Here is a 27,730-nt window from a genome sequence, read left to right as displayed (position 1 = left end):
TATGGAGACAAACACACTTTATTTTTAGTGTTCTACATTTCCTGATGTTGCACATAATAGGGTTTACATCTTACATCCAAGCCACTATATGTGAAAAATCTTCCAAGGGTAACAGATGAGTCAAGGAGGCAGATTTTCATACAGGACCAGACAAGATAATTTTCACTCCTTACTTTTCAATGCAAGCATATAATTTACACCGAAGTTTGCTTGATTCCTGCATACCTGTGCTTTGTACCTGTGCTTTCTTTCTACACTGCCCAGAAGGGGCTTCCTTCATATATTTTAAGGATACATCTTTCCAGCAACTTCCTGGGGTGTAGGAAATTGCTAAGCATTAAGCATCAAAACAGGATATGACAAAATCAACAGCTGGATGATCAACGCTAGACAGACAACAGTACAACAAGTACTTGTTTGAAAGGAAGAATTCTGTGCACAGGCTCCCACATAGTTCTGTTGGAAGCTATGCACCCCAAAATTAGTTTGCAAGCATTAACTGGGTAGTACAGTATTTATGTAAACTTTAATGGAAAAGATTTCACTGTTACACCTCAGTGCAACCATTGAAGGCACCCACACATGGCACAGTGGACAGCCAGTTGTTCTTTAAAATGTACTGACTAAGCTGGATTCTAGAAAACATTGCTCATTTTACCTGTATTAAGCCATACATTTCTAGGCAACAGTATTTTTAATTTCCCCATTTAATCTCCACCTCCTCAAACTTCTAAAAAATTGAGTAAGCACTGACTTCTATCTACATGTGCCCTGATCAACATCTATCACTCATCTAGTATTGTACCACTGCCAGCATAACTTAAAAACCATACTTTTAGAGCAGATTGCAGCACAGGTCTTTCCACCATATAACATTGCAAATTCAGGATACTGTAAGCTAACATTAAACAACTGTGGATGAGGAATTACCTCTGGTTTAAAAAAAAAAAAAAATTTAGAAGTATTAAGAGTTGGGCTGAAATGGAGACCTACAGAGAAAATTAGTGCCTTTAAAACAGCTTATGTATGACAAGATTCAAAGTGTTCACTCTTTATAGGGTACTCCAAAAGACAACCGAAGGAGTTCCGTTTAAATTTTTCATGTTAGCTCTATTCAGCCTGAGTGTTTTACTTATTAATTCTTTCCTAAAATAAGCACTTCTATTCATTGCATGTGATCTTATAAATACAGAAGTACTTCTTGATTAATTAGACTGGCAAGGCATTTTTCCATCTTTTTAATTCATTCAAACATTTTAAAAATGGACTTCAATTACTTTACAGTTTTAAGTTATCTGCAGCTATTACTCTTCCCCCAGAGATTCTGACCAAAATTATGAGAAGATTATCTTACCACTTTTGAATTTATTTTGCCTTCTGATTTCAAATTATCAGATGCATTTAGGAATTCTGCAATTCTTCAAGGTCCTCTAAGTAATACACTGCAAAAACAATTTCTGTCTTAATGCAGTAACTTTTTCAGCTATCAAAATATTAAGTAGAAAAAATTTTGTTCATTAGTGGCACCTGAGTTGTCTTCCTTTCCTTTTTTCTTCCAGTGTAGTATACTTACGAGCCTAAAATACTTTTCTTTTGGGTTCCCACTCAAAATCTCAGAAAAAGCATTTGGCTGAAACCACATACATAAGTAGTTTTAAATGGAGATGTGCAAATTCACTTTGCATTAGTCAAGCATTGATAAACACCCTTCCATACAGTACCCTATCACTGTGCTGTTCTGTATTACGGGTGGGAGACTCTTGTAATCCTCCTCATAAACTGTCCATTTACATTTTGAAGTAAAGTATATAATCCATAACATATTGTTCTGAAACTCCTGAGCTGCCATAATCTACTATTTTTTAAGTTGCCTGTGTTCACTGTACATATGCAGTTTTCTAATAAAATCTGAATAGTTTTATATTTGCTTAGATTTGTTGAAAGGTCAGCAAACATTTATTTCAACATAAATTATTTTTGACAAACACTTCAAATCAATACAGAGGTTGGAAAGGTCAGAAAAAGGAAGAAGAACTTTAAAAACACTGATCTTAAGAACATCATCCTTAATTCTCACTTATTTTAAAATAAAACCATAGTTTGAACTTTGCATTTTAGTTCTTTAATAGAAAATCTCTTGTAAAATCCAGGCATAGCCTTCCTCACATTCTGACAAAGACTATCTAATCTGAACACTCACTCCATGCTTTATTCAGAGCACTGCAACATCTGACATCTCCTGGATAGTATTTTTATTATTATATTGTCTGAAAATAAATTTAAACACTGCATTAATGAAAAAAAATGTATATGCTTTTACATCAAATTTGGGAATAGTATTTAGAGCAAGTCAAGACAATAGCTTAAAAGGATTTCAACCTACATGCCTACCTTTTAAAAGATTTATTAAGCAAATCTGAATTAATAGCATTAAAAAGTATTTATAATGAATAACCTATTTTTTCATAGAAAAAAATGATGTTCTTACTCAGTTTTAAGCCTCAATTTCGTATCACAGGCCACGACAATTTTAGGTACATAATGAACGTTTCTTTCAAAATGAGGTTATTTTCCCAGCAACTGTCATGCTTCCAAATAGTTCTAGGTATTAAACACAGGTTTAATACTTAGACATCTAACAAGGAAATTTTGAAGCAATCTTAAAATTAACTTAATTTCAGCACTTCTGGATACTACACAAAATTAAACATTTTTAAAATGTCTAAATCTGTTTAACTTATTTTAAAATCATCACAAGCATCTGTTGTAATTGGAAAACAGAATTCAAACAATTTTTCCTAGTAGATTATAAAAACCCCAAAAAAACAGCAAGCCAATCCCAAAATTCCAAATTAAAATCAATTACTGTTGCTTTGTGCTTCTACGATCATGTTTTGCTTCCTAAAAATTGTTTCCTTTTCATTGTAAACTTTAGGAAAAGGGTACTTTATGGTTCAATCCCTTAATTTTGGTGTTTGTTTTCATAGCAAAGAGGTTTTCATTGTGATGTTTACCTATTCAATACACGTACAGTTTCAAGTTGGTTTAATGGAAGCAGTGAAACAGGAAATAAGCTGCCAGCAGGATGAAGAGGAATTGCCAACCAAATCTTCATGTTGTATCCATGGTGTAATGTCTTCAAGGAATCTAAAATACATTTCTGCAGTTCAGATTCTCAGAGGTCACTGAGTTTTATAATTATCTCCAAGCAATTTTCTCCATATCCTGTTAAGCTCTCTCTAAACAGCTGTGTGTGTTGCCATGCAGCTTCACCATCCCCTCCATTTAGAACTGCTTCCAACACAACTTCCGTTGCTCCAGAAAAATCTGAATAGGAGCAAAGATTTTTATCTATTGGAGGAAAAGATAAATAATTCAGTAAGCCACAGCTCCAGACAGCATATAATATATAATGCACATTAAAAAGGCTAAGCCGTAATGGATATTTAAGGATCTCAGTTGCAGCTACTCAGGTTCATTTGCCACCAGACACAGAAGCATCTATCCTTCCTAGTAAGACACAAGTATCTTGTATTCACTCTTTGTTCCTTCTTGCCCTGCTCTGTTGTAGGTAGGGCTGTGTATATTAATAAAACTGAGTTTTGTAGCAGCTTTAATTAAATGCACACTATTCTCTTGACCTTGCTAAGAAACGCCGTTGGAAAAGTAAAGAATATTCATACTTTGTTTTTAGTGTTTGCACAGTACTCTCTCCATATAAACTATTTATTTCCAGTTACACCTCTGCTGCATGATATAATTCATTATTTAAATTCCACACTTACCTCCTATCAGAGAAATTTCTGCTGTTGGAGAGTGAAGTCTCCACTGTATTCTTCCACTCTGAAACGTTTGGCTGCTTGTCCTAACTGAAACGTTATCTATTTTTAAACCGACTGACTTGCACTCAAACTTCCAGCTGATGGAAGCAGAGGATGACCCTTCTTTTCGGGCTAAATAAACCTACATGGAAAGAAGACACAACCGGCATGTCAAAAACTGAGACGACCAACACACACATCAAATTAATCCTTGTAACAAGGACATAAAAATCTTAAGATAACACACTTTCACTCTTTGTCAAGGCCCTCAACCTTTAAAACTGTAAGAAGTATAATTTCATATAAAAAACCTCTTACTTCATCCCTAAGTATATTCCACAGTTAGGTAATTGTACATGTTCACGGCCCCTCGCTACGGAACACTAAACTGTTTCAACATCCATAATAAATAAAATTCAAGCCACAAAAACACCTAAGAGTACTATTTTTTTAAAGAAGAATAATTTGGGGTCTTTTTGAATGCACAGAACACTTCAGTTGTTCAGTATTGCTGATTAAAAGCATGGTACAATCAGTAATTCTTCAGCTGTGACTGCGCACGACTTCTCCTAGGACTTGTTGTGTCTTTTCTTAAAGCAAATCATATGTGCCAGCTGTTTATAAATCCCATTTTAACATTATTTGAACTCTTACAACTTTGCAGAATTTAAATTAGTCCCAATGCTGTTCTCAACTTCGCTGAACAGTCATGCTCACATATTAACTTTCATTAAAGTTATATGAACCCCCATAAGAATTTGGTAAAAAGTGCCTGACAGTTCTTTCAAGTCCAACATCTATTATCAGCAAACCTAAATAACAGACACTACAGGTTAAAGAGTCCAAACTACCACGATCCTTTTGGAATCCTAAATAAATGAAAATTCTGTCATGTCCAGGCTTCTGATTAATGTCATACTGAGAGGACTTACTCAGCTCTTTATTTCTTGATCTTGAAAGAACAACCCAGAATAAAAACATAATAAAACACAGTAGTTTGTTTTACTTCAGATCCCACCCTAATATAGAAATGTCATTGACAGACTATAAACCAGAGTTTTAGCATTACTATTTTCATGTTGAGGAAAGCTCAAAATCCCCGAAGGTGTGAGGTGTTACACTGAGGATCATCTATGAAAATGTAATGATTTAAGCTGTTTTCACATGAGTGCAATCTTAATGTTCATGAAGGTGCTGACCTCTGCACATTCTTTTAAGTAGTATCTCAGCTTGTTCTAGCTTTCCCTTGATCAGATCCTACTGAACTGCTGTATTTGAGCAAGGAAAGCAAAACACCCCATTACATACTACTTGGTTGAAATGCAATAAACACAGTTTTGAATGCTAGAAAAGCCTCAAACATTAGTCTGCTTCATCTTTCATTACAATATCCAAGCATTTAATCAGAAAAAAGAATTTAAAGTTTCCTTTTGTGTATTTTTGACTTTCCTCTAACTTTCAAACTTGGTTGTTTAGTTTCCAGTATTATTTGAAAAATGTCTAAAGAGGAAAAAACCTAACCAACCAACCAACCCATTCAAATTCTCTTCCACTGCAGTAATTCTTCTGGAAAACAAGCTTTTCACAAATCCATGGATTTCAGATCTACAGGATCTTACTCTGTTATTATCACCTACTGTGGTCTGCCTGTTTGAGTCCTGGATATCAGGTTATCTCTGGGTAATCTGAATTTGTGGTTTGTACCTGTTTGCATTGTGTACCATAAACCCAAGTGGTTATTTTCTGTTACTCCTGGTCTAATACTTACAGATACATTTTCTGTGGCTTTTAGATTTAAATGTCTTTCCATTCATGACATAATAAATGTTAACCAAGTATTTCTGTAAAGGTTCCTTTGGCTTTTCAGTTCTTGGACAGCTGCTGATTCAAACTCCAAAGCTGCATCTTGCAGAGGTACTAGAGGAGTTACAAAAAGAACAGGCAAACCCCAACCAACCTTTCCCTCTGCTGCTGTCTCCCATAATAGACAACCCCCAATGAAAAGTAATTTTAAATTCTTAGATTCTTACACACTTTCTGCAGGATGCAATTCCTGCAGAACTAACATGCCTTACCCACTACCCTGAGAGAGACCTGGAGCTGTAGCTCCTCAATGCCATCATCTCATCCTTTTGAGGTGCTACTGAATACAAAGGTAAAATCTTTTTGCCTGGTCTTATAGATCAGCCCCACCCTGTCTTATCTGATTAGTAGAGCTGAGCAGAACTGTAATTTAGTTTCAGTGCAGGGACAGCACGTTTCTTGAAAAAGTGAGGATAACAGATCATTGCAGAATTGAAAACATAACGTACTGCCAGATTTTTAGCAGATCCTAAGGAAGCAGAGAACATCTGTCCCTTACTCTGAGTTTTTGTTACTTCTCTTTTACTATTAGTGTACCCTGTTGTGACATCTTTTATACTATTCTCCCATTTCTTTCCTTAATTCTCTCTTTTGTGCAGCATAACCTCTTCAAGTTACTCCCCCATTGCATTTTGCAAGTCAGTTATGTATAGACCCAGCAGAGAAAATCTCAAAAGGTAGTTACACTTAGCTCCATTTTCATCATTGGGAAGCTAGAAGAATGCTTGGTCAGAGACCCTTCAGACTAGCAGAATGGCAAGAGGAAAAAAAGCAGTAACATGCTCTAGTCCCTGACAAGAATGTTCCACAGTTGGTTGCTCTTGTGGGAAAAGCTGCTTTGCTATTACATTACCCCTTCCCACTTCACAGGTACCAGTTCTCTTCTGAGATTTAGAGCATATGACTCTTGTGTGGCTCAGTCCTGACACCTGGGAAGGATTCTGGGCAGGGTATACAATATTCTGGATAACTGACAGTTTTTTGTCTTCTTGCAGATGGAATTGTATTATTTAGGATTACAATTTTTTCCTTTGGCTGCGTATCAAAGAGATATTATACACTATAAAGCTATTCTCAAAACCAACAAATACATTTTTTTATTTCAAGAGAAATACTGCTTTTCAATAAAACAGCATTTTCCCAAAAGCCTAAGAAGGAAGCCATTTTTTAGAATTTGGTGCTCTGGCAAGGATTTTACCTACCTGCAGAGGATTCATTCGATCATCCTTTCTGAAAGACAAGTTAAATTTATTTCCAATTTCTTATATCACCCAGCAATCTTACTGAACCTTAACAACAGCATTTACTAACATCAACTAAATTCTATGGGCATCAAGAGAGATTTTGATTCCAAACACTGGTGATGGCTTTTTGTTCTACTGGAGTTATCATACTTTTACTGTACATTATAGGCTTTTAATAATTGCTATTCTTACCATTTTCCAATCTGTTTCAACCTTTCTCCAAATAGATTCTGCCTTCCAAACACCTGCTTCCCAGCCATGTATTTTTTCATTGTTATTGGAAACCCGTGTATAACTATCGTCTATTACATTGTAGAAGAGATGGAACAGTTTAGATGTCTTCTCCTTTTCAGAGGGAATAAAAACTACTTCTTTTCTTTTCTGAAAAAGCCAAAAAATACAACCACCTTCATTCCCCAATGCTGAAATTCCCCCAAGACTATGTAACTTTTAAACAGTATGTCATGGTTTTGCAATTCAGTTTTGCTGCCAAGTGAAAAAAAAATGTCCTCCTTAAGAGAGGTCACGGACAAAACCATTTCTGCAGAAGAGGAGTTTTAAACCAGTTTCCTACAGTACACCTGCACCTTTTCCAGAGGGGGACAGTACCTTTCCTTTTTAAATTTTCATATAATTACTTTCAGAGATAATTTTTTTAAATTTTAAAATCATTTAAGTAAGAAATTAGAGCTTCAGAAGAGAAAATTTATATATTGAGTACATTGCTTGTACAATGAATAAGTGAACAGTTATTTTGAATAGCAAATATTCTGTGATGACTATAACAGGTGCTTGTGTATGCCAGTTTACAAATCAACTTCAAAAAACTTAAAAGTACAAACTTTGTAACTTCTGGGAATTACTTTTTTTAAAAAAAAGTCATTATTCCTATGAGTTTCAGCAAAGCAGAAATTAAGTCCAAACTACAGAGAACTGCAATAAATTATTAGTTTCTCAAACCTAGACAATCCTAAGAAACTCATTAATTTCACTTAACTGTCTCTATTTAGGATAGACAAGTCAGACATTCCACATGATGGGACTGCAACAAAGTTGAGGTCACATCTTTGCATCCTGACTCAAGCTAAATACGATTATGGTCCTGGGAAACTGTATCTTAGCATAAAATAAATAAAAATCAAACCTTGCTTTTGGAAATAGTAAAAAAAATATTGATCTGAAAGTCAATCAAGCTTATTATTTAAGAGATTGTTTAATTTACACAATTCTAATTGCTCCCACATCGATTTATTAATAAAAATAGTTGGTCAAAACCTACTATTGGTTAAAACCTGGAAGTAACTAATCATTCAAACATTTTTTACAGTTTTCCCAATTGTTTTCAACTGACTTAAACTTTCTAGTTCCATCAAACTAACTAATTAAAATGAAAAAAAGTATTTTTAACTTTTAAGAACAAAACACACTTTATATCAAGGAGTCCAAAACATTATTAGAATCAATGGACCACCATTAATTCTCAAAAATTACTTGTGGACCTCTACTGAATTCACATCAAACTTTCACCTAATGTTTTCGCAAGATTCACTTGTTTGAGCTGAATCTGGCTACCCACCATGAAGTGTCATTCCTTTGCAGCCCATAATCACAAAGCCATAGTTAGCTCTCTAAAATGGTCATCAGTGCTAAAGTTAAATACCTCTGGACCAATTTCACCTCTGGCTATTCGCCAAGCCATTGAGCCTGATGTCCTTCCACCATATTCTCCAGGTTTAGGTGTTTTAGGAGAAATAAACTCAACAAGTTCCACAATAGTCCTTTCCAGGAGCTCTCTTTTCCTGTTTTCTGACAAAGACTTTTGTCTCTGAAAAAAGACATTCAGGAAGAAAGAAAACATTCAGAAAAAATGGTATTTGTAATTCTGCTCTACAGTGACACCAACAGGGAAAAATAGAATTGAAAAAGCAGATTAACATTCAAAGTCTAGCCTGATTGTTAGAAACATTAATCTTATACCACAGACACAAATATAAACCAATTATAAGTGCACAGTTATGTGACAGCAGTGCTTTCTCTAGGAACTTGCAGGCACTATGTGGAATTCTCTTAAAATAATTTTTGTGCTTTGCTTTTAATACATTTACTTAAGATGATAAAACACTTCCATAACAGTTTTATAACTATGCATATATATGCTGTACCATAGCTCTTCTCGATATTATTTGGAGGAAAGAAAAGGCAAGCATCATTTGTGGTCAAATTTTTCTTCTCTAACATGGAGTGATTTGGTTGGCAACTGTCTTGGTTTCGTGAGTAAGCCCAAACAAAAGATTTTGTGAGTAAGCCCAAACAAAATTCTTTGGAAGAGTTTTTTCACTGATTTGTCACAAACAAACTATGACATCTCTATTTTTGCAGATGTCAGAAAACTAAGAAAAACTTAGTTCCAGGAAAATTAGTGGAAAATAAAAGGAATTACACATTTTCTTTGCTTACATGAATAAAACTATGAGCATTTTTTTGGTGAACAACTTAAAAAAATTTTATTGAGATGTTGGTATTTTGTCTACACGATCTTCATGTCAAATATGCAAATGTGGAATGTGAAGGCTTTTGGTTTTTTAACTGTGGATAAACCCACATGAGGCTGAAAAAATTAAGTTCAACATTGAGTATATAAGTTATTAGAAACATCATCTTTTTTCCTGCTTTGGTGATCATCCAAGGCATGCACACTCAGCCCACTGGGACCCGAAACTGGAGGTTAATAAGCCTCAATTATCTCAAAAGCAGTTCTGATCCCAGCAAGTTTTGCTAATAGAGATCACAAAAGAAACATCTGAAGACTTTTTTTGTTCCAGTCAACAATGTGGAACTGGATAAAGGAAAATAGATACAGAGAAATGATGAGAAACAGCTCCAGCTGAACAAGTTCCAGATGCCAAATACCAGTTCTAACACAGCAAGGGGAAACACACCTCTACTTGTGTTGATGGATGATAACCAGTGGTTCCAGCAGTTTCCCATGAAACATCAGGCCTTCCTAACAGTTGCCCAGACACTTTAGATATAACCCTATGCAGCACTACTCATCTTGCTCCAGCTCCGAGGAAGTTTGATATGGTTTATCCTAAATTTACAATACCAATCCACAATTTTCTTCAAGCACTTTCATCTAGGGAAAACCCAGTGTCAGTGATCATCACCACTGAAATCACTGATGCTATGCTGAGAACTGGATGCCTGTGCTGTGTAGTTTTTGTAACAATAGCTGAAAAAACCTGTTACGGAGCAGTGTTTCAACATGAAGACTTCAAAAAACAGAACTCTTTATGCACAGTACAAGATATCAGTAAGTTCCTCAATATAAAGAGCCCAAGTATGCTAATTATGGTCGTCTCCCACCACCCAGCAGACTCTTGCACAGTAATGCAGCAGGTCCAGCATGCCAAACACTCAGACTCTGCAGACATCAACACAGCCTGTGCTGGGAAAGCCTGTAACTACATTTCCTACCAATGACATACATGGTAACCAGAAATGGATTGCAGAAACTCCAAGTGCCATGGCTCAAACTTCCTGCTTTTGGTTGGTTTTTTTTTTTTTGGTTGGGTTGTTTGAGGGGGTTTTTTTGTTGGTTTTTTGGGGTTTTTTTTTAAGATATTACCCTCTATGTACCTTCTCAGGCCACACCTTTCTTTTGCAGAAAAAGGTAGCACGAAGGAAGAAGGATGGTGAACTGCACCTTTAAAATCAGTTCTGCATCACACGCGAGTTGTGCTGTTGATGCTTCCTGAAGGACTCTTTGCTTTCAGGAGACTGATAATCCATAGTTTAGGTAGACCCACTGCTGGGTGAGCAACAGATAAACTGAGGGCAGGAACTGAATTTCAAACCTTTGACAAGGAACACTGGTTCATCTCACATCAATCAGCATGAAATGCTTGCAATTCAACCTAAATTACTAGTTTTCCTTTTAAGAGTTGACTTGGCTATAACCATTCAAAACACTACCAAAAAATTGGTGCCTGGAGCAAATAAAATAATTTGCTTCCCTGTTCCACCATCCAATCTCCAATGAAAGCAAAGAAGTTCAGGGTCCTCCCCCACTTTCTATAGGGATAACATACAATGGACTGGAATAGGGCACTGCCCATACAAAGTAGGTGAAGAAAATCCGTAGTCAGAGTGTGCTATGGTGCTACAGAATATTATCAGATGTTGGATAATCCAGAGGCTACACACCCATTTAGGAATGCTTGGCCCAGATAAAACACACAAAGTATTTTTGAGAGGTAAAATAAGTACTGAAGAGATTAAATTATTCTTGTCTGCTACCCATTTAACAGCAAGCCACTCAACATCCTTTGAACTGTTGTGTGGTCTCTGCTTGGCAACGGAACAGAAAGACATCCAGAGAAGTAATGCTCACAGCCTTTGCTCTTTATACAGGAAAGACAAATAATGATCCCTCAGACTACATTTTCATTAACACTGCAGTACAGGTGATAACGTACCCTGCATACCGTGCTTCTCTTCAGTTGTAACTTAGAAAAATTGAGCTTAAAAGACACTGTTGGAGCTCTGCATCAAGCAGTACAAAGACTGTAATTCCTCCTACTGTGGAGCCAGTCTCTAGGAGATGATGGGGAAAGTGCAAGTTAGAGGAGGCCTCTGTAACAGTTACTGTCTGAATAGGTTGCAATGAAGGAAAGCATAGTAGCTGAAGGCTTGTGACTGAATGGAGTAATGAAAACTTGCTCTAAGACACCTTCAAAGTTTCTGATCCTTTGCCTCCTTTTGCTTTGCTGCTCTGGTTACCCTTCTCAGTGCTCCACTCTGCTATGTGGCTCTAATTTTTCATTACTGCTAAAATGATTTCAAGCCCTGGTCTTGAACGCAAGTCCAGCTCAATTCTTCACAGTCTTAGTGTATGGCTATAATTCTCAAGACAGCATGCCTCAAAAAGGCATAACATGTTTATTAAGCCATCAGCTGTATACTACCACTGGAACTAAAGGTTCCATGCAGGGGAATTAGCCCTGTTAAAGAAGGGAGGACAAAATGGAAACCTCAAGGTGGTTCAAGGTTTTATGGTATTATAGTATATTGATCAAATTCACGGTGTCCCAAGCACAGAGTGGAAAAAGCTTAGCAGAGAGGTTCAGCAACTATGACATGCAGGTGCAAATAGCTCCATGTATTTTGGGGGTGTTAAGCATGAATAGTGTAAACAAATGTGGCTCTGAGTCAAAGCTCTGCTGATGGTATGATCGCCTTTTGAAAGTCTTGGAAACAGCCCATGAATCATTCCTCTCACTTCCTAGAGCTTGTAAGAAGTCACTGAAAGCAAATTAAACCTACGTTTCTTACAACTGTAAATGCTACTGTTTTCAAGTTACAGCAGCACTGATGTGGAAAATGTTCAGCCACCCTGAAGGAGTCCACATAGTTACCAAGTGTTGAGCTCAGACCAGGGTGAAAGAGCAGAGGAGACTGCTGTTCTGCTAAGTTCTTTATTTCATAGTCTCATAGCTTTCTTGAAGGCAGAGTTTGAAGGGGGTTACATGATTAAAGCCAAGCAGCAACAGTAACAGCAGGCAAAATCAGCTTCTTCTATATGCTCCATATACTCTATACTCTATATACTATACACTCTACACTCTGTATTTTTTCCTACAGAAGTGTGGATTATAATTGTTAACTGACCAATAAGATTAACACACTATTCTAGTTTTTCTTTTCTTAACCTATCCTAGTCTAATTCTAACAGTCGCTAAGTCTTACACAAGTGTTACATAGGTATTACACAGATTTGGTATACAGTTTCTATCAGTTCTTATTGTTTATGTGAACACTCCATCTAAAAAATGTGAATAGTATAATTCTATCTATATTTTGTCTAAAGTAAAGAATTCTGTGACAAGGTAACACTGCTGCAGCAACAACTGTGTTTGAGGTCTCTGCTACAGCTTTTTAATGTTTAAGGCACTTAGCATGTATTTCTACTAAAAGTTAAAAATCTGTATTTCTATTTCACTTTGGTGTGGCTTCATGTATCTCAGCTTGTCCAAAGGTTTTAATTCAACCCCTGTGCTTTGGCTTCCCTCTGGGCCTGAGTCCAAAGGAGCCTTCAGTCCAACAACTAAAGAGTTGCAGTTTACCCCCAGCAAGTACAAGTCTGCTCCAAAGCCCATAAGGAAACTAATACATACACACACACACCTGTGTATGTAAGAGATAATATCCCTCTTACATACCATTATTTCCCCTAAGTTCAGCACTGTAACTGACTCCTACTTATTCAGAGTAAAATGCGTAATTAACAGCATTTTTTATATCCATAGTGCATGGACATCCCTATGAGGTTACCAAAGGCATTCCTTTGTTTGAGGACTTCACATTCTGCAGATGCTTGTGCTTCACTCTCAGAAACCCACTGAAGAAAAGCTACATACCGTTCTATTTAGTGCATTAATTGTCTCTCGCAGCGTAGCTTCGCTGAGTGCTGTCCTTCTGGAGAGTACTTCTTCATGTTTACAGCTGTATCTCCAGGTGACATCAACAACCTCAAGCACAAGTCAAGAAAATAAAGCAATCAAAAATTGCCATGTATCTTGCTTCATTTAAAGAGGCTAGCTAATCAAAGTATGCTTTTCTACAATAATTCTGGAAATCACACCAAGGTGGAATACATTGCACACTCGCCTCAGGGCAAGTTTGTTTATTATTAGCATCATTACACCTACCTCATCTTTGGAGAATGCAATTATGTAGGAGAGCTTCTTTCCCCAGCCAGTTTCATAGAGAAGAGGCTTATCACAGACATTTTCACAAGGATCACAGTGAAGCCATCTTTTCTGAGATGAAGAATATACTTCAGTCCACACATGATCTATGTAACAAAGGCCAAGAATAAACAATGAATTATAAAGACAGAGCCTCTATTCTAATCTTGCAGAACATTGTAACTTCTTCCAATTTGTTAAATGAAGGAACAGGTGAAAGAACATGTTTTCTGTTCATCTACATTTAGAAAGGTTACCAAAGCTTCCTCCTTCTTAGGACCACAGTCCCTTACATTCAGCTAAAGATTCTGAAGTCAGTCATCTGACCTTACTTGCAGAACTGTACTTCATCTCATCAGGCAAGACAGGAAATTGAATGTATATTGTCTTTGTTAGCTGACCTGTGTAATTACACGCACTGCCTGATGGCTAATATGATCTGAGAAACATAAAACACATAACCTCCTTTTGCATAGGTTTGTATTAAGGTTACAATACTCCAGAATACTGATACCTGTATAGTCCCAGACATATCTTGCTTCAAACCCTACAGCTCTGCAGCACAGTGTAAAACAGTTGGCCCACTCGCCACAGCGTCCACGTCTGGTTTCCAGAAGTTTTTCAGGGTTGTTATACCTACAGGAGAAAAACAAAACACAACAAGAACAACTGAAAACATGTCACCTTTCAGAAATCTTTACATCGTGTTCTGATGATCTTAACAGACTTCAGTACTGACCAGTCCAGGGAAGATAATGGAAATAATTGCTGTACTGCACAAAATATGTCTGAACAGAATGCTACCTCAACTCACATGACTCCATCATATGTTTACAGCAGCACTGAAATGAATCTGCTTTTTTAAGTTTTCAAAATTGATCCAGACATCTTAAAATGTGACTTTAGTACGCTGGTGCTTTTAACAGTTGCCAAAAGTATAAATAAATTGTATATTTGCTCTCCTGCTACAGATTCAGCAAAAGCTGTGCATTACACTGTGATTTGCTACAGAAGTGAAGTTTCCCCTGCAGTAACAAAACCCTACCTAAATATGGTTGCCAATATGAACATATTTTATTTAGAAGCTGTACTTCATCAAATTAACACTAAAAAACCCCAACCAAGCCAGACAAGTATTCAGAACAAGTCCACATAAGAGAAAGCACATACTGTTCTTAAAAATCTCTGATCTTGTAGAGAAATTGCAGGTTCATCCATCATTCTATCATGTTACTTAGAACAGCTTCTTTGCTTTCTGAACTAACAACTTCTCACCTGTTCACAAAATGCACAAATGCAAAGCTGTTTCTTGAAAAAAAAAAAAAAGACAGCAAATCTCCATATGCTCACCTTGGGAATCTATTACAGAGCTGACACTGGTTGCAGTAATGGTTTTCCACTCGACTGGCATCCCACCTTAGATCATCATCAGTAGGCAACAGGTAGTCACTTTTAGGCTCTGTCTGTCCACCACACCTACTGCAAGGAAGACTATTTACCCAACAAAAAAAGGAAGTCTTAAACCAGTCCAAAAGCTCCAACAATAAGAAGTCCTCTTCATTCACATGTGCACCTGTAAAATTTATACAACGCACAGTTAGTTCAAATGGAAAAGTAATTTAGTTGAACTTGACAGTGCCTATGCAAATCAGCATCGCGGGGCCTTTATATATTTTTATGTACTTCTAAAATAAAAAAATTGTATTAAAAAGCTTCATATATTACTTAAACATACAAAAAAGAAAATCTAAATTGTCAGGGCTGAGTAAGTTCAAACATAAGAACAAAAAACTGCAGTCCTATATACTACAGCTAGAATGCGAATAAGAAATTGCTCAGAAAAACAAGTCAGATTTACATTTAAGCCTGGTGAAGTTCCTCATGCCTTTCATGCTCTTCCAGGACTTTGGAAGAGACAGTTAATTCTTTCTCTGCCCTGAAACATTATTTTCCTATCTTAGCTATTAAACTAGGAATAACAATTGCTTTGATTTCAAAATCCCAAAGAACCAGACACCGGCAGCAGTCTAAACAACCAGGTGTACAGACTTTCTAAAAACACAGCTTAATTATTGTAGAACACATGTATACACCATGCAAGCAAATTGAGTTTGTTCTAATTCCAGCAAATAAACACCTTTCTCAGCTCATCCAAGGTAGACATGGGAGGTCTTTAATTTTCTACTCTAGCTGATTTCACCACATCAGACTCTTTTTCCTGTTCACAACAGGTGTTAGAATCTACTCACACACTGTCACTGTTCTGACACCTGGAAACAGCCCCATTTTACCTAAATAACAAACCTAAAAGTCCAGTTTTTCAAGGGAGACCCACCCCTTTAAACTCACTAGAATCCTTAAATGTACATCCTGTTCCAATGCCCAGAGAGATACTCCTCCTTCTCAGATACATAAACGTTCCAGTAATTCCTCCTATTAACTTCATCATCTAGGCCACACTGCAATCATAGGTATTACTGCCTGGTTATTTCTATGCACTACAGCTTTATTCTAGTCACAGTGCAGACAGGTTTGACTAATGAATATTAACATACAAAATAAATTTGTAAAAATGCTGCTTAAAGGAAGTCGAAAGCAGCTGCACTAAATTTATGCACTAGCTCCTTTCTCAGGATGATGAAAAAAGACTAACATGAGTGTTTAAGCTCAATTCACATCTTGCTCTTAAGCTGTAGCCATCTTTGGTACAAAAGACTCTGTAGGAACACTAACACTATTAAACACACATTGCCAAGATCATGAAGTGCATGGGAAGAGATCATCTGGTAATCAAAGCAAGAACACCTGACTTCTAATTATAGTAAACTTTTTGTTTTTATTCATGTGTGTGAAAAACCTTTGTGCTCACTCAGAGAAGGGCTTACTGCTTACAAAATGGATATGCTTGTATATTCAAACTTTTTGCTAAAAGCTGAATGAGAAGATTTCAAGCACAAGCCATACTCTCTTTTCCTGGATAACAACATTCAAACTAGAACCCATCTGTGAAAATATGACTGCTATGATATAAACATTTTTCTCTTGATTTGCAAAATATATCCTTTATTAAACCATTACATGGAAAAATGATAAATGTGATTTATTTGAGCAGAAAACAGTTGGCTGTAATACACAGCTATTTTTGACTGTTCAGTCCATCTTTCTAATGAAATGTGGTAAAGTGAAATAGTAAAATCAAAGCTCTACTTCTGATCAAATGACTATTATCTTTCTAGTATAGTCTTTATGAGCCAAAAATCTTATTATGTGTTGCAAGGCCTATCCTAAAAACAAGTGTCCCCTAGCACTAACTATTTATTCCCACAGGTGGCATTCTTAATGCAGCAGGACAGAAACCAAAGAAGCTGAAAGCCAATTACCCAAACATCTCACACACAATCCATTCCAAAACAAATGTTTCTATAAAGTTCTTGAAAAATGCTTTCAAGCTGTCACAATCTGAAACAGCGGAATTCCATCCCTTCCCCTTGATTTGTATCTAAATTAAGGTCTGGAAGCCATTTTGACTAGATCAGCCTGATGGTTTGGGAAGAAACACCCAGAATCCTACCCTCCCCCTTCCTTCCCCTTTTTAAACAATGTGCACAGTCGTATTAGAACAGAGTCTAAGAGCTAGGCTTGTTCTTTAGTTTTTTCCCCTATAAAGAAATTTAATAGTTGTAATTTATTACTGCTAAGTCTCTTTTCCCCATTGTACTGTCCCATGCTGCTGAATGAGAATGCTCTGTATTTGTTCACGTGGTTTCTTACTTCCCAGTACAGTTTTATAAAAGAAGGAAAATTACTAAGAAAATCCATTGCCAAAAAGTTCCTTCATGCCAAAGGCACAATTACATATTACCGTGTGGCCGTATGAGACACCACGAAGTAATTTATAAAAAAAAAAAAACATGTGAAGAGATCATTTTTGGTTTGCAAACCAACAGCACTTCTATAAAGTTAGCAGAATTGCTTGAAACAGTCTTCTATCAAAGATTCACAGTGAAAAGGATTTTTCTGTTTAAATATGGCCTTGGAATGGTATTTTTTTAATATTTATCCTATAGAATTTACTGAAACAATTCTATATTACTGAAACAAATATATTACTGAAACAAATCTAAAATCATCACCTGAAAATAGAAATATGTCATTTTAACTGTCAAAAACTTCATACATTCAAAATAAATTTGCATTTATGAAGAAAACATAAATTTCAGACACTGATGCCACAAGTATTTACGCCTACATTTCATATCTAGCTCCATGAGGATGGCATGCGAATAACCCTACTCACTTAAGCATTAGCAAGGAAAGTTATCATTTGTTTGTATAAGGTTGCATCTTGGAAAGATCTCATTCAAAATCTCACCAGTATCACTTTAAAAAAGAGAAGCAGTACTTAAAAATTTTGTTCTGAATTTAGAACTGTAGTACGTGCAGGAAAACTGCACTCTGAGAATTTCAAAACAATGACTACTTGAACCAGAATCTCCCCTCCTCTTGTTGGAGCTATTTCACTCGAGATTCAAGGAATGCAACATTTGTTTCCCCAGCACTGCTTTCTACTAATTCAGAAATTAGGAGTCCAAAATTTCTACATAAAAGCAGTAGAAGATGGATGACAGAAACAAAAATAAGAGGAGAGAGCAGTAAATCAGGAAGAAGGCAATTCCAATTTAGAAACAGCTTTTGGAACCTGCAGACATATGACCAAATACACACAGCCAATGTATAGTACGTTTGAAAGAACATTTCTACTTTCATATACACTTTAACTTGGGAGTATTACCTTTGTCCAGTCTTGTAGCTTGTGCTAGCTTTTTCTGAGCCTTCCTTTTCAATTCCTGGAGGGGAATTGCAGCTAATGCTTTCTGCTGAACAGAAGGATCCTCATACATCAATACAAGATCCTCAAATTTTGTTTGAAGTGTTTTCAAGATATTTGCAGCCTGCAAAAGGATTTTCAGTCACAAGATGATTCATGAACTTTCAGGCAGAATAACCAAGGTCTCCTATTTTAGTTTAAGTCAGTCATAATTCTATGCTCATATTTACATTATATATTTATTTACAGGTAAAATGTTTACTTGCAAAGCTATTAACAAAAATTGAAGACACTACCACTCAAACTGTAAAGCCAGTCTTGTCATCTCTGAGCATTCTGAATGGTGTCTTAAGTGTACTAACTCAGGGAGAAAACTGGTTTTAAAGACACCGCTGATGGGAAAGTTTTTGGACTTATTTCTCTCCCCCACCTCATCCCTTCATCTTTTTTTTGGACACCTTTTACTCAAAATCCAAAAAAATACATGTAATCACTTTCATTTTCTGGACACTACTACACTGGTTTGTAGAACTATATTATTGATGAATTCTGCTTATTACTTTTTATTCATGAATGCTGTCTGTTTCTACTTCCTTCTTTATAGATCAACTCTGACACAGATTTGAATAGACAGCCCAGTGACCACACACTGAACAGTCTGTTTCAGGAGCAACTGGATGTAAGAACTAGGTTTCTTCAGTCAGTTATCCTGTCACCTAGCGGCACGTTGCACCCAATAAGGTACTCGCATAGATACTAAAACTAACAGCTGAAGTTAAAAATAATTAAGTTGGTAACAGAGCAAACTATTTATTCCCATTTAAGAGAGAACAATACAGAAAGTAAAATGGGATTTTGAAAGTAAGAGCCTGGCATATTTTTGGAGGAAGCCTGTGGCACTGCTAAATTACCTTTTCTCTATTGCTGCATCATGTTTCAGCCTTCAGCCTTGTTAACTATCATCTTAATTTAATGAAAAAGGCAACACTTCCCTGAGAGGCTGGCAGCAAATGCAATATAATACACACAGGTGTGAGAACCCTTCAGAAGGTAACTTCTTTTAAAGAAGCACTTAAATTACAAGTGATTGTTTTGATGCTGTGCAGTATTGCAGGATCAGTCCTTAATTTCCATAACTGATAACCCAGAACAGAGCTGGTTTTGCTCCTCCTGGAGCTCATCAGCTGTAGGTAACTGGTTTAACATCATAAAGTCCATTGTGTCCAGATTCACTTTAATGCAAGTTGAAAGAAATAAATAAGGGACATTAGAGATGGCCAAAGGCTTAAAGACCTTCATGTTCTGTCAGTTTCCTGAAAAGGTAGGCAGGGATATTGCTCAGCACAGCAGGAAGTCACCCGGATTCTTTGACAACTCTGGTTTCTGAGGCAAACACCATCAGTGTTACAGTAGTGCTTAACCGGCTTCATGAAAGCCACTTTATGGAGCATTACGCAAACATTTAGTCTTAGAGGTGTGGTGAACCTCACTGCAGTTCTAAGTTTGGATACACCTTTCCTCCTGTAATCGCTGTGCCATTCAGGAAGGGATCACAATCCATCCACCAGAACTAACAACTAGCCAGAACTCTCCCCAAAATCTCAAGAATATTCTATGACAAGAAATGCAGAAGAAATCAATGAGGCAAATTAATGATGGGCTAGAACTGTGCATTTAGGAATATTCCTGTTCTTTCAAGTAAGTCATTTTTCCCTGCACTTACCAGGCCTCCCATGAATGACAGGTGAAACACACAGGCAAGAAAAAATGCTTGCAATACAGAAACAACTCTGTATCTCTCTGACATCTGTCAGCAGCGCATACAATAGTAATACAACTATAACTCTGCAGCGTACTCACTGAAAAACAAACTCCCCACTGCTGCGCAAGCAATACGGCCAAGTCACTGCCAGACTTCCTTCCAATCAATTCAGACTATACAGACCAAATTCAATGGCTCAGAGACCTATCAGTAGAGTTCCCTGCAGAGATCAGCTAAATACAGAATTCTAACCGAGCGCAAACATTGCATTATCAATGTCTCTAAATAGTAATAAGCTTGGGTCCACCACCCAGGCATGGAAGCATGGAAAATTAATAGTTTCAGAGAAATGGATCCACAACTCTGATGGCTACTGTAGGTTGGGGCAGAATAACTAGAAATTAAAAGGATTAACCTCAGAATACATTCTGTCAACTTGAAATCCGCAACATTTTTGTCATCACAAGATCAACTTTTAAAGCTTCCTGTACTAAGCCGCACAGCAGCAGCAAGTCACTCTACAGGTTTCATTATCACTTCCACCATGGTTGCCGAAGTGGCTGAAACAGTAAAAATCTAGAAGCAGGCCAAAAAAACCAACCCAGAAACCTCCAAACAAAGTAAAATAAATCCAGTCAGTATATTTCAGAGGCAACTACTGCCACGCTAACTTAATTAGCTTAAACATCTCAACAGAACATGCCTACAACAGTACCTTTCCCAAAGGACGTTTTGGGTGATGATGGGTCATTTAGTGCTCTCTAGCCCCAAAAGCGATCACTTCAAACAATGCTTTGCCATTTCTCATTCGCTGACTTGGGCAGGCATTGGGAAGAAACAGTACGTCATAATTCATATCCAACAATATACTGATAATATAATTTAAAACAGGCAAACTGTGTTTAAGGATGCACAGGAAGTGAGCTTTTGGAAGGACTCATCTTACACCAACTTTGAGACCAAAGCAACATTGGTTCTAGGAAGAAAAACTCTCCAGAAAGTTAAACCAAAACATCCTTAAAAGCTTCTATCAAAAGGGATAATTTAATTTTTTAAAGCTATATGAGGTGCTGAGTCTTCTCCCATCAGGCCAGTTAACATCAGATGAAAGGACTCTGCTCTGTCTTGATCAGGAACTTCACCTCAACCTCTTCGACAAAGGAAACTCAGCCTAAATAACTATAAATTTGACCTTATCTGGCTAAATTCCTGTTTTTAATGACAGGCACATGTGAAAAAAGAAAGCCCTCCTCACAGGCTACACACAGAGGTCATAATGCATGAACCAAGACACCAACAATTACAAACATTACAGTTATGCTCCCATTCTTCTGCTGGCTCTCAAAAGCCAAATATAACCCTAGTCTTAGCTTCCCACTCTTCCCCTTTTTCCCCATCTTGCTGCTCCCTTTCAATACATATCAGCTTTTTTTCATGACACCCTGATCAATAGAAATTTATGGACCTCTTCAACAAAACCTCTTGCTAAGATTCCGTTTATGGCATGTTTCATGCTTAAGTTGCATGTAAACTGAAGAAAACACTCAAAAACCTTCAGAAACCACTGGGGTGGGAAAAAAGTCTAGTCCAACCTTCTTAAAGCAAGATTAGCTATGAGGTCAGACCAAGCTCCTCTAGGCTCAACCATGTGCTTATTTAGTGACTACTCAGTTTCTCTGAGCAACCTGTCTTAAAAGTTAACGCTTCTCCAATCTTATATGCAAGACTAATAATGAGTCTATGAAGTTTTCAGGTTATAATTACCATTTCAAGAGATTGCACGAGTGATGTTTCTGGTTGCTGACGGGCAGGGGCAAGAACAGAGTCAACAGGTCTTGAAGGCCGTGGTGCAGCTGTCTGAGTGCTGCTGACAGTTTCAGAGGATCCTGATCTGTGGATCTGGTTTGACTCATTCAGTCTGCTACTCCTCTCTCCAGCAATTAAGTCTCTGATTTTACGTAGCTGCTCAATCGAAGCTTCCTTAGGGAAAACCAGGTGAGTTTCTCCCTAAAATTTAGACAAATGAATTCAGCAGTTAATGCAGGTCTAAGCTAGTCAATGATCTGTAGCTATAGCTAGCAGTTTACTGGAAGTTAGCATGCTAAGGCTTGGCAGGATTCAGCTTTTTAGATTCGATCCACTATGGTAGAAGCTTGAAGCCTCTCACAGCTTCAGAAGCCTACCAGATCAAGAACCTATAGACAATCTAGAGAAAGAGGGCTCATAGCAACATGCTTTTGTTAGTAACTTATTTTGCAGAGCCATTCATGGACTGTGTAGTTATGGTTTGGCACAGAAAGCAGCAACAACCAAAATGAACAATTAATGCTCAGTTCTCACAGCACAGCAGCAAAATGCTGGGCAACACAGGAAGACATCCAATGTTGAAGGAAGAAGCCCCTAGAATGGCCTCTGCTGGAAATTCTCTTACATACTGGTATCTTTTAGGTCTAAATTTTAAGTTTTCCGATATGAAATATTACTCTTATTGAAACCAGTACCTAGGTTGATTTCTGGGTTTTATTTTTGACTGTAATATGATTACTGGTAACATAACAAGAGATCAGTAATTATGACAGAATCAAATATCTGTGCACTTAACATAAAGAAATAGGTTACTAAAAACATGAATATCCTGAAGCATTCATCCTTTAACAGTTTCAGTTTCTACCACTGCAGCACTTCTATTTATTAAGCTGATTTGTTTACCTACAATTACTTCAGGTCACATATCACTGCAGATGCAGACTTCGTGTTAACACTTAAAATCACCACAAAACTAAATGGAACGTATCAATCCATTAGCAAGCAGAAACACGAGAAGGAACAGTATTAGCCATGCAGTTGAGAAGTTTGTGATCTCTGGCTTTGACTGACACAATAACCATAAATAAGACTGAGCCAACACACTCTCAGAGACCTGCCCAAGTACTTCTGCAGCTACAGTGCCCACCTTCTGGCTTAAATAGACCATTAAAAGTCTCCTGAGCACCAGCATGAGAGTAAATCCACAGACCGTTTCTCCCTCTGCAGTCACCACCTCTTTCAGCATACTTTTAATTTAAAAATTACAGTAATTAACTTTAGCCAAAGGGAAGGCAGAGGTCTCATGACAGCTGGACCTAAGTAACATAATGTACATACACATACAGAAGTGTGGCGTCAAACAGAAAAATGAAAGCAAATCAAGAGCAAGAGCTTTGCATGGTTAAACGACAACCCAGCTTTTGCAAAATTACAAAATCTGCTTCTAGTTTAACAAGCTTTGGCAGTTTAAGTTCCACCAAGACAGAGACCACTTGAGAATACAAAGCAATCTTTGAAATACATCTCTCTGACTGCAAGAGAGTCAAGACTCGCTCAACACTATTTTAGGATACCATTTCATAACTTTTAAAAATGGGTTTTGAAGGACTCACCCTCCTACTACTACTTGAACAGTCAGTCTATTGCCCTTCACTGCTGTCATGACAACACCAGTACTTGAGCAGCTGCACTGTGAATTGGCTGAAAAACATTTCTGCTTTTGTTCTAGAAGATTTAATTTTAATCAGATCAGTTTTCTGTATCTAAATTACTATGGGGCCCTACTGATAGCAGGACCAAGAAGAAGAGTAGGGCTTTAATTATTTTTTTTTCTCTCTTTCAAATGGCAGTTTCAACACTCATTTATACTGTCTGATGTTCACCTAACAGTGAATTGCTAGAAAGAGAAGGGGTTTTCACTCTGCTTCCCACCACTGCCTTTGTGCCAGCATGGATATGTATCCAGCCACTCAGGAAACCAGCAGCGTGCCTGAGCACCAGAAAAAAAATCTTGTTATGAATTAGGGTAGCTCTAGCTCCACCATTTTTCTGAAGCAGCCACATCTAAATTTTCTGCTGGTTAGCTACAGATATTTGTAGCCAAGGACTGAAAAAAACCACCAACTGCCCTAAAATCTACTGCCTTATAAAACCTAAAATTTTACATTTTACTGTGTAAATTGATGAAGACACCAGAAGTTACTAAATTATACTCACCTCTTGAAACCCCATCTCAAATAGACATTCAACTGCCCCTCTGACAGGTAACAGCCTTGTGGAAAATGCTGGATTTCCAATCCGAATTAATCTGTATTTTTCTTCATATGGATTCCTGAAGAAATTGAAAGTTGTAATTATGTTTGCAAATTAAGTAAACACTTAAAAGCTGGGTAACTACACTATGAATGATTTTTTAAGTTTAGTTTCATTTACATCTCTTAGGTGAAACCTACATAAAACTTTAACTTAATAAATGTCCTTTTGTATTTAACTGTAAGAGTTACCAACTGGTGCTAAATTTTAGCTTGCAACCTATGATCATGAATTCATGTTCTGTAGTCCTACCCAGCAGAGCTAAGTCTGTAGAGACACTCAGAGACAACTTTGCATCCTGGTGCATTCTAATTGAACCCCTCAGCTTGATGCTCGATGGCTTTAGTCCCGCCACGGAAGCTGCGCTGAACTGCCTGGTACATGAGTGAAACGACTGGAGTCTCTGTGCTACTTCTCAGTTCCCCTTTCCTCTTTCAACACTTTTAAAAGCCTTCTTCTCTTGCCTCTTTCTTTGAAAGGAGTCAGCCCAGGACTCGCCATTCTCTGTCACGCAGCAGCTTCTACAAGAGGTTGACAAGCCCGATATAGACAGGGAGGGGCAGCCCATATACCTCGAGCTACTGGAAGACATCAAGGTCAATCACACGTACTGGTGTGTATGTGCATCCTACAGAGCCACCTCGCAGAAATTCAGCTATAATTATCTGTTGGTACCGACCTTGCGAAGTCAGAAGCAAAGCGCAAGGGAAAAATAGAGTAAGAAAAAATGAAGTTAAAATGAAGCAAAAATGAAGTTAAAGTGAAGTTTAAACTAAGTCAAATTACTTGCGATGCATCCACTTGTTTTTAGGTAGTTGAATATCCACCTAAGGTGGAGAATCAGGAACAACGCATGATTCTGTGGTTAATATACAAACTCCTAAACTTACAAAGCCAACCAGCAATAAATGAAGACATAGAAATCCAGGACACTACACCTCTAGGTAAGCAACACTGATTTCAAAATGACGACAAGAAGACGCGAGACGCTTCTGAACTCCAGCATTATACAACAGAAGCGAAGGCGCCGCGCGGAGCCAGGGAGCGGCCGGCGGGACCCTGCGGCACCGCCCGCGGACCGAAGACGGCGACCCCGCTCACCGGAGGATGTTGTCCGCGTAGGTGAGAAGCAGCCGCGAGGCCTCCAGGAAGATCTCTCGCCTGTTCTGGCACAGCTCGCTCACGGCGGGGGAGCCCAGCGACGACGAGAGCCCCAGGGCGGCCGCCATCGCCCCTCGCTCCCCGCGCCCTCAGCCACGCCGCGCCGCCCGTCCCGGCGCTGCGCCACGCGCACGCGCGGTGGAGCCCCGAGGTCCCCGCCCGCAGCTGGGCAGGGCCGCCCGCCCCCGAACGCATGCGCAGTAGGAGGGGTGAGGTCACCGCCGGCAGCCCCCGCGCCCACAGACGGCGGATGGGGGGGCCTTAAAGGGCCCGAGCGGGTTTAATTGCTTACCCCGCACCCCCTGGGCAGCCGGACCTGCCGGTCACACGGGGCTCTCGGTGTCCCAAAGGAGGTTCTTTCTCCCGGTGTGCGAGGGGCCAATCCACTGCAGAGTCGAGGTATTTGATTTATTTACAAATCTGTGCAGAAAGGGGTGCACAAGGCCAGCACGATGACTACCAAAATTTTCACTACTTACATATTTTAGCAAACAAAGGCATCAATGTTCCTTGGCTACAAGTTATGCAGTTCTCTTATTAATTAGCATTCTATCTTCTACTGGTTAAATGATTCCCTTACTTCTTATGCTGATTAGTCCACATGGTCATTTTTTTCTCTTGAGTCGATGGTTGGAAACTCCCCCTGCCAGGATTACCTTTTACCCAGTCAGAGCTGATTCCAACACAGATGCTGAGCTGCCTTTGCTAGTTTCTTCCTTCGGAGTTCTGCAAAACGTCCTTGTGTCCAATAAATTCTGCACTCTTTGTGCCCACTGTCAGTGGTACATCCTTCTTCCCAAGCTTTGTAAACCTCCCTTGAGGTGTGAGATCATTGAAACATGTGGAGCCCCAACAAAGCAATTCTGTCAACAAGCAATTTGTCTTTCTAACACCTGGACATTACTTAGAGCTTGATTAACCTTTCTGGTTGATTTGGCTTGAAAGTATACAAAGATCAAACATCAAAGAATGTAATTTCTTAAGAAAATGTTTACCTAGTCCATATTTTGCAACATCGGGAGCCCCGTGGCAGGCAGTAACATCATCGAGGATACAAATCCCCTTTTGTAGTGCCCTGGTTTGACAGTACTGAGGGTGCCATACCTTCAGGCTCAGCTGGGTTGCCTGGGCAGGAATGTCACCATAGTGGCTTGGCCCTGCCACGACACCTGCCTGGCAATACCCGAAGTCTGTCCCAGGGAAGCAAAAAAACCCTGGTCTTCTTCTAGACATCTGGTTTGTGCTACTTGTGAAAGAACTGTGGTGAAGAACCTTGGACACAAAGGCCTGTGGAGATTTGCTTTATTAGGAATGAAGATTTAAGGCGTTCCCGGCAAGAGAGGTCTTTAAAATGCAAGCTGACTTCTGATTTCGTAGCTGATATTACCCTATGGCTCTGCTGCCTGCTTCTGACAGGTCACAGCTCAGCTTCTATGACTTTTAAAAATGGTGGTACATATCCCTCACAAAAGCTGAGATTTAACACAGGACAATTCACTTTTGCCGAGATTACATTTATTATTCCTACTAGCATAGTTAAAAAGTTCCTATTTCAGCCCTCAGGGTGATGGAACTGGTAGCAAAGTAATAAAATTTTAATTTAAAATTATGCCATGTTCCTTGCCTGCTGCTTCAGCTTTTAACTTCCTTTTCATGTGTTTCATCTAGACATGTGACTCTCAGTGCTGGTTACCCTAGGAAATGTAAAGATTAACTGTATTGCTATACATGTAACATAAATATGTAATGCATCTCAGTATGGCATTTGTAAACGATGCTTTGGAAATGCTCATAGAAAAGCAGTGTGAAAAATTTAGAAAACCAAGTGCTGACTTCCAACAAACTGCTAACACATTAAATGCCCAAGGAATTATATTTCTAAATTAAAAACAGACTCTTCATTTAAAAAATTATTGTGCACAAATGTTTACTTTTTCATTATTAAATATTGCATTTCTCTTCTTTCTGGTTTTTTTCCCCTTTTTTCTGCAGTACGTGCTTCATTGCTGTGCTACAGTTTGCATTTATAAGTAGCTGTGATTGGAGGTAATAAACATTACTGTGTTGTGTGGGGGTAAATTTATTTCAGTTTTCTTACTGCTATATAAGAAAATTATGTAAAGGTATCATCCAACAGGTAAACCCACAATGTAATTAATTCATGTCCCTGTTGATGAGACTTT

The 27,730-nt window shown here is 38.1% G+C and overlaps 1 protein-coding gene across 3 annotated transcripts; it reads right to left on the bottom strand.

Moving 5' to 3' along the window:
* On the bottom strand, window positions 1–25,678 carry NGLY1 (N-glycanase 1). Of its 3 annotated transcripts, none has more exons than XM_042043047.1 (12): window positions 25,488–25,678; window positions 24,291–24,405; window positions 22,032–22,274; window positions 18,470–18,641; window positions 15,028–15,250; window positions 14,192–14,313; window positions 13,639–13,784; window positions 13,348–13,458; window positions 8,589–8,753; window positions 7,121–7,309; window positions 3,786–3,963; window positions 1–3,351 (listed from the first exon to the last, which is right to left on the bottom strand). In XM_042043047.1, the coding sequence occupies exons 1-12, from the start codon at window positions 25,613–25,615 to the stop codon at window positions 3,176–3,178; spliced, it is 1,968 nt and encodes a 655-aa protein (XP_041898981.1). In that variant the 5' UTR covers window positions 25,616–25,678; the 3' UTR covers window positions 1–3,175. The 3 variants fall into 3 exon arrangements, with proteins under 3 accessions (XP_041898981.1, XP_041898982.1, XP_041898983.1); XM_042043048.1 differs by having other exon boundaries at window positions 18,470–18,629; window positions 25,488–25,677; XM_042043049.1 differs by lacking the exon at window positions 22,032–22,274 and having other exon boundaries at window positions 18,470–18,629; window positions 25,488–25,677.
* Window positions 25,679–27,730: the final 2,052 nt, after the last annotated feature.

This window comes from Corvus kubaryi, unplaced genomic scaffold, assembly GCF_017639235.1.
Source record: "Corvus kubaryi isolate FWS band 111438036 unplaced genomic scaffold, C.kubaryi_AGA036_p1.0 37398, whole genome shotgun sequence".
Lineage (NCBI taxonomy): Eukaryota > Metazoa > Chordata > Aves > Passeriformes > Corvidae > Corvus > Corvus kubaryi.
Note: the sequence above shows the minus strand (reverse complement) of the source record. Positions and strands in the feature narration are given on the sequence as shown.